Source organism: Quercus robur, chromosome 2, assembly GCF_932294415.1.
Source record: "Quercus robur chromosome 2, dhQueRobu3.1, whole genome shotgun sequence".
Taxonomy (NCBI): domain Eukaryota; kingdom Viridiplantae; phylum Streptophyta; class Magnoliopsida; order Fagales; family Fagaceae; genus Quercus; species Quercus robur.
This window is the reverse complement of record NC_065535.1, coordinates 1776936-1789937: the sequence shown is the minus strand read 5'-3', so window position 1 is coordinate 1789937 and position 13002 is coordinate 1776936. Positions and strand designations below refer to the sequence as shown.

The window sequence follows — 13002 nt, the reverse complement described above, 5'->3', positions numbered from 1 at the left end:
GTGTAGGATCGGCATTCCAAGACTGATACTTGTCCCATCAGCCCATACCCCAAGTGGTTAGGGGTGGTTGTAAAAGTTGAAGAGTATGGCTCTGTCAGGTGCAGAGTATTGAATGGCAGTAAGGGCAGCTTTCCCTGGTCGTTGTACTTTCCAGCATACCCTTTTCTATTGACACAGATATTTTAGATTTTTTCCCAAACTGTTTCTATACCATTTTTGCCCCTCCTTCCTGTGAGATCTCGGACATGCCGAGGACTGAATCGTCCTCGGCTGTGTCTCAAGGCTATTCTGTACTTGTATTACTGATCCTGGGCTATGACTTTCCTCGGCCTGGGCCTTTGGGCCCCAACGAGTAAATGGGCCTGGCCCACGAATTATTGGGCCCCACAACTTCTATTAATATCATTTTTGGTATTTTTTTTCTTCAATTTGGTATTCCTCTTGCTTAATGAATAATTTCAATCATTCCTTGAAATTATTCTTTGCTTTATAATATGCAAACCATAGATTCAAGATCAAAAAGTTAAAATGGCTTTATAGTTATTCCATTACTTGATTTTAGTATGCTTCTCGATTATCGCCAATATTTCTTATATCATATGCCTTCGAATGTTTTCTTTCATTTTCTTTTTATTTTACTATTTTAGAATTATTAATGCAACTAATTGGTGTATTCCCCATAAATATTCTTTCTAATTTTCTTATATGGGTTGTCAATTGTAGAGGTCGTGTTGCATAATAACCACGTATGAAAATTTTATATTATTGCTTTTAAAGAGGAAGTTCATATTACACTGCCTTGATCTCCTTTATTTATTTATTTATATTATGGTTTTTTTTTTTGTATTTTCTTCACATTTTTATTTTGAATTTTTTTATGAGAACTTGTGGAAGAATAAAAATCTTTAATATTCATCAAACACGTCACTAAGAGATGGTATTCACTTGTCGCAAGAAGGTGATAGACACTTGGGGGCAACAATAACTCCTAGAACACAACTTTCCTTAATCTATCTCCTGTAGATATTTCTTTCTGCTTCTCTTATATGAGTTGTTAATTGAAGAGGGGCCGTGTTGCATTGCCTTGCATGCATGTTTGAGTCCCTATTTCTCCACACGTATAAATAACTTATTCTATCAAATTTAGAGAGCAGTTTCATATTCAAACTTTCTTGACCTCCTTTATTTATTTATAATATATATAAAATAAAATAAAAGTTTGATTTTTGGTTAACCTCATAGTATTATGTCACAAACTTTTGAGGTATCATAATCTCACATAGCTAGGAGAGCAGTTTTATCTGTAAACATTGATGTATGGGTAGAAGATCTACCTGAGGATTTGGACGATGTGTTCCAATCTGATTTGTCTTAATTTTCTAATAAAACTTCACTTACCTTGTTCTCAAAAATAATATATATATATATATATATATTATAGTTGAATTTAAATTCTATTAATATCTAAACCCTCTATTAAAATCTTAAAACATTATATTTTCTTTAAATTGTAGAATATATAGTTTCATATACTTACAAAATCATATTAAATGTTTATTAATAACTATCATAATTATCAAATTTCATAATTAGAGAAAAAATAAATGACAAAAAAACATATTATGTTAAAAAAATTTCCATGAATTGCATGGGTTATCAACTAGTATTTGTGTGATGAGTTCCAGTTAGCTCAATTGGTAAAATCTCTGATAGTTGTATAAGAAATCTAGCTTTCAATGATTGCCTACACCAAAAACTGATTGATGTCTTGGTCTGATGATATTTGATGATAAAAAGCTATCATCAAGAACAAATGTTATACGTTGAAACTCTTTCAAAAAAACAAAAAACTAGCATTTGTATGTATGTATGTATGTATGTATGTATGTATATAAGGGGGGGGAGGGAAGGTAATTAAAGAAAAATAATATATATACACATATATATATATATATATATATATATATATAGGGGAGGTAATTAAAGAAAAATCATATATATACATATATATATATATATATATATATATATATATATATCCCTCCCCTCCTTCTTTTGTAAGAATGTGTGAGGAGTTTGTGAAAAAATATTCATTAAAAAAAATGATATTTCGTATTTTCATTACCTGGTCAATTCGTATTATGATCTCATATTGGTTCCTTGTTTCTGTGATGTAGGTTGAATAGCTGTACCTATTCCATCCTTTTGACTAGTTGTACAAACCCAGAGCAAATGAGGTTAATGCAACCTGTTGTTTGGTACGCATCCAGCTAATCAAAAAAGTACAAAAGAATAAACAAATAAATTAAAATCAATTTCTAGCTAATTAATATTTGTTTCCAAAGGAAAACTAAGATTGTTTGTGTTCTTGTATTTTGTGCTTTTATAAAATTTAATGGTTTTAAAAATTGGATCGGTCAAAAAATCGAAAGTAGGTTCCATTTTTGGTATTTACTTGTTGAACAGGCAGTTTTCATGGTTTTTACCAAACTAATTCTAGGTCCTGTTCTTGGTTGAACCGGACCAACCAACTGGTTTGGTCCAAGTTTTAAAACAGTGGAAATTTTACACATTAAGTATAAAAAATATAATTGAGAATGCTATTTTTCATCTTTGGCTTAGTAAAAAAGTACTTACAGTCCATCGTACAAAAAATCGAGGTTGTGTATCACACAATAACTTTTGGTTGACCTGGAAAAAGAGAAAACAATATTAACAAATTTGACAAAAAATTTGTAACTAATATAATGGGCTTTAAATATGAACTGAAAAATGGGTTTAATGTTTTGTTTAATGAACTAACCATCCAGCCTACTTCAATACTTTCAAAACTGTTGCCAGGACCATTTTTAAGCCAAATTTGACCAGTAGTGTAGTCATTTGGCAATTCAACTCTTGGACTCCAGACATTTAATATTTCCTCTAGCACCAATATAACTATATCCCATTGTAATAAGATCTGCGGCCTAGTTCACAAGCACCACTAAACAAATCAGCATAATTTAAAAACAAGACGGATTTCAACATGAAAATTTTTACACGCGCATATTATTAATTAAAAAACACCTACTCTAAATCTTTGTTAATACTACAACATTTAATAAATTTTTTAAGTGTATAACTATTTCATCTATAAAATATTTTTAAGGGTAAATTACAATTTACTCACTTGTGATTTGACCGAAATTTAAGTTACCTACCTGTGATTTGAAATTTGATACTTTATTAACTTGAGCTTAGCTTAGTTAGAATTTCGTAAGTTCGTAACCCACTTCTGTTAAAATCATGGCTAAATATGTAATTTTGCTTCACTTTTATGTCTCTCTCCTCTAAATAACAAAAAATATAAAAATGCAAGATCAAAAAAATCCAATGGAACACTTGTATCATAGGATTTTAAATCACAGATAGACAACTTAAATTTTGGTCAAATCTCAAGTAGGTAAAGTGTTAAATTTCAAACCACATGCAGACAATTTAAATTTCGATCAAATCACAAGTGGGTAAGTTTGGTACACTGAATGTAGATTACATTAGGTTTAAGAATAGTAATCTTTATTACTGGGAATAGAAGACATTGTAATGGAATAACTATTACTATTCATAAGTTTGGTTGTTACATATGGAAAACTTGTAAAAGATGATGTATAAGGAAACTCTATATTTTTGGAAATATATTAATTTTAAAACCTATTATATATATACTAAGTGTAGGGGTGAAATTTACAAGCCAAATGGGAGTCCAACGTACACCCTGCACACAGTGAGGAACCATCCCAAGCAAGAGGAAAATGTTAGACGTCCAGGAGGCAACCATAGCTGCCGCATTAAATGCAAGGAAGCTACTTTTCCAGCCGCATTAATGTAGAGAAGACAGGTGAATAGTGTTATCTTGGCTAGTGCAACTCACAAAAAGATAAGGTGGATGTCCGATGGGACAGGCACTCAAGTGAAAGTCCAGATGGTTAATAAGTGTAAGACCTTTATCAATTTGAGGGTGCTATATGAGAGAAGGAAATCCCCATGAAGAGGGGATCGGAGAATTGAGAAAAAAGAAAGAGAGAGAGAGAGGTGAAAGAATTCTATAGTCTGTAACCAAGAGCAAGAGGTGCACTTATACGTCTCCTCGGATCGATACCTTGTGAACTAAAATGGAATATTCTCACGTTCAATATGCTGCATGGCATACATCTAACTGACGTTCACTTCGTCTAGGCCTAGTTCTGTAACCTGCTCTCTACAAATTCATTGTCTGGGGACTTTTGGGCCAGAACCACTTACTTGCTGGGCCTAGGCTCCAAAAACCGCCCCTACACTAAGGAATAGCTATTACACCCATTTTAAAGAGGAATAGCTATTCTTCAATTTAAAGAATAGTCATTCCAATGTAATAACTAATTCATGTAATAAAGATGCAACCAAATGATCGAATTGCTATTACACATAAATAACTATTCCATTACAGGAGCTATTACAGCATACCAAACTGCCCTTAATGTAATCTTTATTTAGTGTACCAAACGTACCCTAAGTAGACATGCATGTCATCTATTGAGTGGTGGAGCAGGGATTGGGACTGAGACCTTGAGACAAAAGATGCACATTCGTTTTGATAATATTTTGAAGGTTGAGTCTTGGGACTCTTCAATGGTAACTTTTCAATAATGCATTTTCAATTGTGCCTTTTCATAGTCTATTTATCTATTAATATTAAGTTATTTATGGCATCTTCTCAAAAAAAAAAACAAAAAAAACAAAATAAAAAACAAACAAAATACACAAAGTTTGGAATTCTCCTTAATTGTTACTTGTACAATTCAATATTTGTTATATCACAAACACAATTGATGAGAAACTTGATAGCAAACTCCTATTTTTTTTAGATACAATAAAATTTCAACATATAATGTCTACTTAATAATGAATGTTTCTATTATTAAGCTAAAACATTAATCGTTTTTTGGTATAGATGGGGTTCAAACTTTAGATCTCTTATTTGATGAAATGAAACTTTATTGGTTTAGCTAATTGGAACATACACAAACTCTTTTCTGAGCAAGGACATTTGAGTTGGCAAAATTTTTTTTTTATTTTTATTTTTATTTTAACTGTTAACCACATCAATATTTTCTATCTATCACTTAACTGCAAAGATCAATTTGACACAATATAAAAAAAATTTAGGGACTAAAATAATACATTTAAAACATTTGGAACTAAATTAACACACAGCGAAAAGATTGGAAACTAATTTGAAACTTACCCCTTTTTTTCTCAAATGCTAAGATGAAATGCCAAAAATTGCTTAATGCCACACAATTACACAATTGAAGATATAATTATCTACACCTTTTGTGTGGAAGGCATCAGCTAAGTTATTGATGTGTTATTGCTAGAAAATGTTGGCATCAACATATATATCTTGTTGCTCTCATGGACAATAATGACTTCGACCAGGACCTCCAAATAATAACGTAGGCTCAAATGCAAGACTCTTTTGGTAATTAAGAGCACTGTAGCAATAGGGTTCCTCGGAATCAGTATGTACCCATTCAGGGTACTTCAACTGGAGAGAATAATCCAAGATTCTAAGCTTATTAATGTAACAAGCTGCTCCCAACAAAGCAGATGCATGATCTCCACTCCCCATGGCTGTTGTAGTGTGGGGTTTCACTCCCTTCACGTTTTTGCTATAAACATCCCCTCCCCATTGAACTAATACGGCTTTCTGTTGCATATATGTTAGGATTTCGAAGGGCCAATACCCTATCACATCGTCTCCAAATTTTAGCCACCATCTTCTCTGATTTGGATCCTAAAACAAAAACATTGGATTTTAAACAAACCATTACATATCATTATTTACTCAAAGAGAAAAGGGAAAAAATGGCATATTTATGTATAAGAATTGTAAACACAAGTCGAGCACAAATCTTCTTAATAATTCCCTTCATTTATGTGATCAAATCTTTTTTCTTTTTTTTTTTCCTTTTTGATAATTCAATAGGTGGGGTAGGTTCCGTGTTGAAAATATACCAGAAAGTGTCATTTAAAATATAAAACTCTTGGCTTTATTTGATCATATCTATTGAACTATTCTACTATATATGTATAACTATAAAGTTTAGAGAGAGAGAGAGAGAGAGAGATTCATATATTTTACCATGTTAATTTGGATGTCGACCTCATATTGGTCTCCCCATCTTTGTGATGTAGGTTGAATAGCTGAACCTAATCCAATCTCTTGGCTAGTTTGTACAAATCCAGAGCAAATGAGGTTAATGCAGCCTGTCTTCTGATAGGAATCCAACTAAGCAAAAAAGTAAAAAAGAATAAATTAATAAATTAAAATATATTGTTAACTAATTAATATTTGTTTACAAAGGAAAACTAAGATTGTTAGTGTAAACTCACAATTGTTTTTTAGATAAATTTGATAGTTATAACTGGGGAGGGGGATTTGATTTTGGAATGTCTCCATTAAAAATGAGAGATGCTACGTCTACAACATTTTTACAATATTTTTATAACAAATCACATGTGGTTAATTGTTATTGGTTCAAATTTGAAACTAACACTAAGATTACTTTTTTGCCCTAACAATAACAACCAGTAATAACCTACCACTTAAGATTTGTTGTAAAAATATTGTAGACATATAATTTCTCATTAAAAATACCACAAGGTACCAATTGAGCTACATGAATCTTTGTGAAAACTCACACATAAAAGTGTCAAAAATATGATTGAGATTGCAATTTCCCCTCTTTGGCTTTAGCAAAAATGTACTTACAGTCCATCGTATAAATACTCGAGGTTGTGTATCACTGAATAACTTTGGGTTGACCTAGAAAAAGAGAAAACAATATTACCAAATTTTGAGGTTAAAAAAATGTGATTAGTACCATGTGCATTAAATATGTACTAGAAAATGGGGTTAATGTTTTGTTTAATGAACCAACCATCCATCCTGCTTCAATACTTTCAAAACTATCTCCAGGGCCACTTTTAAGCCAAATTTGAGCAGTAGTGTATTCATTGGGCGATTGAACTCTTGGATTCCAGATATTTATATTTCCTCTAGCACCAATATAACTATATCCCAATGTAATAAGATATGCAGTCTGGTTCACAAGCATCACAAAAAAAAAAATAAAAAAAAAATAAAATAATCAGCATAACTTAAAAAAAAATGACAAATTTCAACATGAACATATTTATTAACTAATTGCAAGGTTTCAATTATTTAAAATAAAAAAATTTGTAATTTTTTTTTTTTAAAGCACGAAATCTTTTGGAACAAACTTGCATGTTGGATGCTTTCTTCTCTGAAAATTTTTATTAACTAATTGCAAGATCTCAATTATTAAAAAAATTATAAATATTTTGAAAGAAACTTGCATGTCGAATACTTTCTTTTTCCATTTTTTTTTTATGGCAGCATTAGAATAGATACTGTGACAAAATGTTTTTAGGCAATCGGGAAGACACCTTTACAAAATAATACATATTTTTCCGAGATATTATCAAAACCTTTATAAAAATTCAAAATCATTCATTGATGTGTTTGCATGCATCTTTAAATCTACTCACACACATATTAATATTCAAATTCAAGTTACACCTAGTCTATAAATCTTTGTTAATATTACAACACTTAATAACTTTTTTTGTATAACTATTTCATCTATGAAATGTTAAAAAAAAAAAAAAATTAACCTTAAAATTATAAACTAAATATCTATGATAATAAATAATATCTAATTAAAATGTATAAAAAAAAAAGTGCAATCTAATTGTGTTGAGCTCATGTCCATTAGGCATTAGCACATGAGCTAGTGCACAGAACTAAATATGATGTCTATGGCAAAAAAAGAAAAAAGAAAAAGAAATATCTATATATATATATATATATATATAGGCTATTACAAATTATAATTACCGAGTGGTTGGGTAAAGGAAAGACGTTGACTTTTGTGCCATTGTTACGATATGCAAAATAACTACTTTGGTTATTTGTTGTGTTTGCAACAAAAGAAGACCGTGGGCCTTCCCTTCCAAAGTGTTCGATGGAGGCTGCCCTCAATAATTCTTTCCTCGTAATTCTGCGAATGGGAATGGTTCCCTTTGGACAACTTCCACTTTTGTGCCAAATTTGCGATAGAACTCGTTGGGATGACTCGTTTTTAGCAGCTGTAGTAGTGTCAGATGGAAAACTAATACTTGGTCTCATCTGCAAATTACATGAAACAATATATTATAAGTTCTTTTACGACCACACATTTTATTACAACTTGTTGAAATGATTGATTTTGAGCGGTGAATCATTAGAATGGTAAGTATGCATGTGAGCTTAGTTAAGTATCGAGGAAAATCAAAGAAAGTAAAGTGAATAATATGTATAATTGAGTCCAATTCAAGAAGTGCATTGAAGGAATTAATAATTTTAGATGCCCTAGAGTTTCTCTTATAATAACTTCACAAATAAGTTCATTTTGTTGCATCACCCACACATATAAGTATATTTTGAATAAATAATCTAACATGAAGAGAGAATAAGGTTATGAAAGAAAATGTACCTCAATTTCATGGTTTTTTAATGCAGGATGATCAAAAGCAGGTTGCTTGTAGATGTCAACACAATTGATAATATCTCCATCTTCACTCTATAAGAAGTAAGAACCACAAATACTTAGCAACCACCTTTTTTAAATTAAAAGATAGAAAGCTTTATTCAAAATTGAAGCACATCATTTACCAATAAGGCAACAAAAAAGTAAACGAAAAAATTTCTAAGGCAATGCTTAGCATACTTGGTTAATAGCATTAGAATCCTTTTCATTTAAAATGGATTCAATTATGATTTGGATTAAATATTACAAATTTAATGGTGTATCTTATGCTATGCCATTTAAAAATTTTAAATGATGTGAAATTATATACACTATTAGATCAAGGAAATATAATCTTAATTGTAGGTACCAAGAATTTTTGCCTTTGGCTTTGGCTTTTTTGGCTTGATTGCCTTGCCTTGGCTTGGCTTGGCTTGAATTCTTAATCCCACATTGGAAAGATGACTTCCCTCTTTCTACCTTATAAGGCATGAACCAATGAGAAAGAGTACCACTAATGACTTCCCTCTTTCTACCTTATAAGACATGAACCAATGAGAAAGAGTACCACTAACATAAGATATGAACCAATGAGAAAGAGTACCACTAGTTAGTGGTACTCTTTCTCATTGATTCATACCTTATAAGGTAGAAAGAATGAAGTCATCTTTCCAATGTGGGATTAAGAATTCAAGCCAAGGCAAGGCAAGGCAATCAAGCCAAAAAAGCCAAAGCTAAAGGCAAAAATTCTTGGTACCTACATTAATAATAACAAAAATTTCTCGATAATGAAAACCATAGTTTTCAGAACTGGACCGGACCAGGAGATCGGACCGTGAAAATCGGGAACCGAGATGAAACCGGTTTTTTAAGCATAAAGAACCGGATTTTTTGTTAATTCCATGAACTGCTAAAACCGGGGTTGGACCGCACGAACCGGTGAGAACCGTGCAGTCCAACCCCTTAGCAATTTAAAAAAAAAAAAAAAAAAAAAAAAAAAAAAAAAAAAAAAAAAACAACTTAACACAATTTTATTCTACTTAATTAAATTATCCATCTCTTACAAGGAATAAAAAAATTATAATTAAAATTCTTCAAAGATATTCAACTTTACTTCAAAAATTAATCATAAATTTTAATGTTTTCATGGTTATTATTTTATTTTATTAACTTTCTTATTTAATTATTAAATATATGCTTGAAAATCATTAAATTTCCCTCACATATATAGATATATTGTCAATTTTGCTAGTTTTATAAATTTAATATCTATATTTAGGCTTTAATTAATTATTAAATTAATTATGACGTCATCCCGGTTCGACCCTGGTTTGACCTCAGTTCGACCTCAAAAACCTTGAACCCCTCCCTTTTACGGTTCAATGAACGATCCGGGTCTGAAAACCTTGATGAAAACTAGCATTGATGCAATCTCATACATAAAACTTTAATCAACAAGACGACTTTCAATCTGCATTTTGTTACTTCAGTGCTATATTTGACTTTTATAGCATTTCATGGCTAATTATATATGATAGTTATACAGACTATACGGTCAGAACAAGATAAATTTTATAGGCATTTTGGCCTATTGACGTTTTCCGCCCTAGATGTATTGGCCTATCTATGCCACAATCCACATTTTACTTGAGGTATGAATTGCTCCAGGTTACAATCTCTAATCTATGAAAAAAAAAAATTTATTTATAAGATATTTCAATGTGATAGAGCCACATGGGTATATCTCTTAATGAGATTTTTCCTGTGGAGGATTTCATTTTTATATGTCATAGTGTTCAAATGGCATGGTTTTGAAGAAAATTTGTGAAATGGAGGCAAAGAATTGGGTTCGACCAAATCTTGGCATAGATTAGAAATTAAGGAAATTTATGGAACTATCCCAAGTAATTTTCTTTTGGCCAAAACATACGTGAGAGAGTGAGGTTAGACATATAATTTAGGGCATGTTTAGTACACTAAAGGCAGATTACGATATGAATATTAATCTTTTATTATTATTATTATTATTATTATTATTATTACAAATAATATTAATCTTTATTATCAGGAATAAAATATGTTGTAGAATTCCTATTCATAGTTCATACATTTGGTTGTAAAATTAGTTGTACATGTGGAAATATTTTAAGAGATGATGCATATGGAAATGTTGTATTTTTTAAAATATATTAATTAAAAATTTGTTACACTACTAAGGAATAACTCTCTTTAGAGAGTGATAACTATTCCTCAATTTATGTAATAGCTAATCCTAAGTCATAACTATTCATTGTAATGAAGATGCAACTAAATAACTGAATAGCTATTATACAAGAATTACCATTCTATCATGAGATCTAATTACCGCATAACAAACATGCCCCAAATGTTTATAATAGGTATGTAGAGTAGAAACATAGGCACTGACGCGCCACGACACGAGACACAAAAATTCTTGAAAAATAATAGTATGAAACAGTGGGGATATCACAATTAATTAATATACATCATTAGATAGTTCTATTACCATAACGTTTGAGTGATTCTTGTTATTTTGTCTTTATATTAGAATCTCATTCCCTTTTTATTGTGTGTCTATGTGTGATTGTTTCTGTAAAAAGATAGATTTTAGTCATTAATAGGCATATTTTATGGTTATTTTAAGTTTAAAATAAATAATAATTATCCAAATATTTAGAAATAAAATCAAAATTTAGATATAATTTTCCTCCTACACACAGAGAAAATTTCAAAGTGTCTATGCTCCTTTTTTTTTTGGTTGATAATTACAACACAATTTCAACCCATGACATATATTCTGTGATGATTTCTCTTAGGCTGTGTTTGTTTTGGCTTCAAATCACTTCCGGAAATGTTTTTCTGTAAATGCGGGTGTTTGGTTGCGCATGGAAAATAAATTTTTCGGAAAATATTTTCAGTTGACCGTGTGTTTTAATGGCTATGACCCAGAAATTGGTTTCAGTCAAAATTTTCACTTCAAACCATTTCCGGACTCACGCGCAAAGAGAGAGAGAGAAGAGCCTTCGACTTCGCCATCAAACCCAGAGCCCAGATCACGCCTTCGACTTCGCCGATCTACGAACCCACGAACCGATCTTCGACCCAGAGCCTTCGACCCACCGATCTACGAACCCACGAACTGATCTTTGACCTAGAGCCTTCAACCCACGAGCCTTCGACTTCGCCGGCGACCCAGAGCCTTCGCGCCACGAACTGATCTCTCTCTCTCTGTGATTTTGATTGATCCACGAACCGATCTACATTTCTGGGTGATTTTGATTTTTTACTTTCTCTCTTTGATCTCTGATTTTTTTGTTGTTGTTGTGGTGGCGTGGGTGGTGGTCTTTTGGTGGTTTTCCTGTTGTGTGGTGGTGGGTTTTGTGTGGGTGGTGGTGGAAAATAGTATTTTCAGAATGTTACCAAACACATGAAAATATTTTCTAGAACAATTTTCATAATACAACCAAACACTTGAAAATATTTTCCTTTCAAGAAAATAGCATTTCCGGAAAATATTTATTTTCCAGAAAATATTTTACATGAACCAAACACAGCCTTAATTATCAAGCCAAGACATCGATTGACTTTTGGTGTCTTTGCTTCTTTGCATAGCAAGATATTGGAAAGTTTAGTAGAAAAAAAAAATTACCTTAATACTCTTGATTGCTGGCTTATTAAGAAGCTTCAATTTTCTATTGACTTCTGATGTAATTTTTCTAGCTTTAGCTTCTACATCTACACTGCTTAAAACAAGCAAAGCTATCACAAACAAAAGCCTTAGAGTAATTCTTTTCTCCATACTCTCTCTTTCTCTGTCTCTCTCAAACAAAAACACTACACATGTGGAGAGTAGCAAGAAACCATAAGAGATTTATAAGTCAGTTTGGCCTAGAGAAGGAAAACATTAAGGGTATGTTTGGTAGACTGTAATAGGCGTTGTAATATAATAGTTATTCCTATGGTTTGATTATTCTTTAGTTTGGTTATATTTTTATTACAAGGAATAATCATTCCTTATGAATAGCTATTCTTCAAAATGAGGAATAATTATTCATCTTTAAAAGGTTGTATTAGCTATTCCTTAGTAAGTGCAATAATTTCAAAACTTAATATATTTCCAAATAAACAAACTTTCCATATACATCTAACAATTATAAAAATAAAAATTCATAAAACTAACACATATCTCTCTTAAATTTAAAAATAAAATTTTTTAAGGAGATATAATTGTATAAGTAAGAAATTTCCTAAAATAAATGTTAAGTTTCATTTTAATTTTATAACTCACAACCAAACTAATGAATATGTTTAGTTATTACATTACAACACATTTTATTCCTAGTAATAAAGATTACAATTCTTGTAGTAA

General features: G+C 31.1%; 1 protein-coding gene across 1 annotated transcript; it reads right to left on the bottom strand.

The window, feature by feature from the left end:
* Positions 1-5431: 5431 nt before the first annotated feature.
* LOC126716171 (uncharacterized) lies at positions 5432-12432 on the bottom strand. The gene is made up of 7 exons (XM_050417202.1): positions 12283-12432; positions 8580-8666; positions 8114-8233; positions 6963-7127; positions 6794-6847; positions 6164-6310; positions 5432-5815 (listed from the first exon to the last, which is right to left on the bottom strand). The coding sequence occupies exons 1-7, from the start codon at positions 12430-12432 to the stop codon at positions 5432-5434; spliced, it is 1107 nt and encodes a 368-aa protein (XP_050273159.1).
* Positions 12433-13002: the final 570 nt, after the last annotated feature.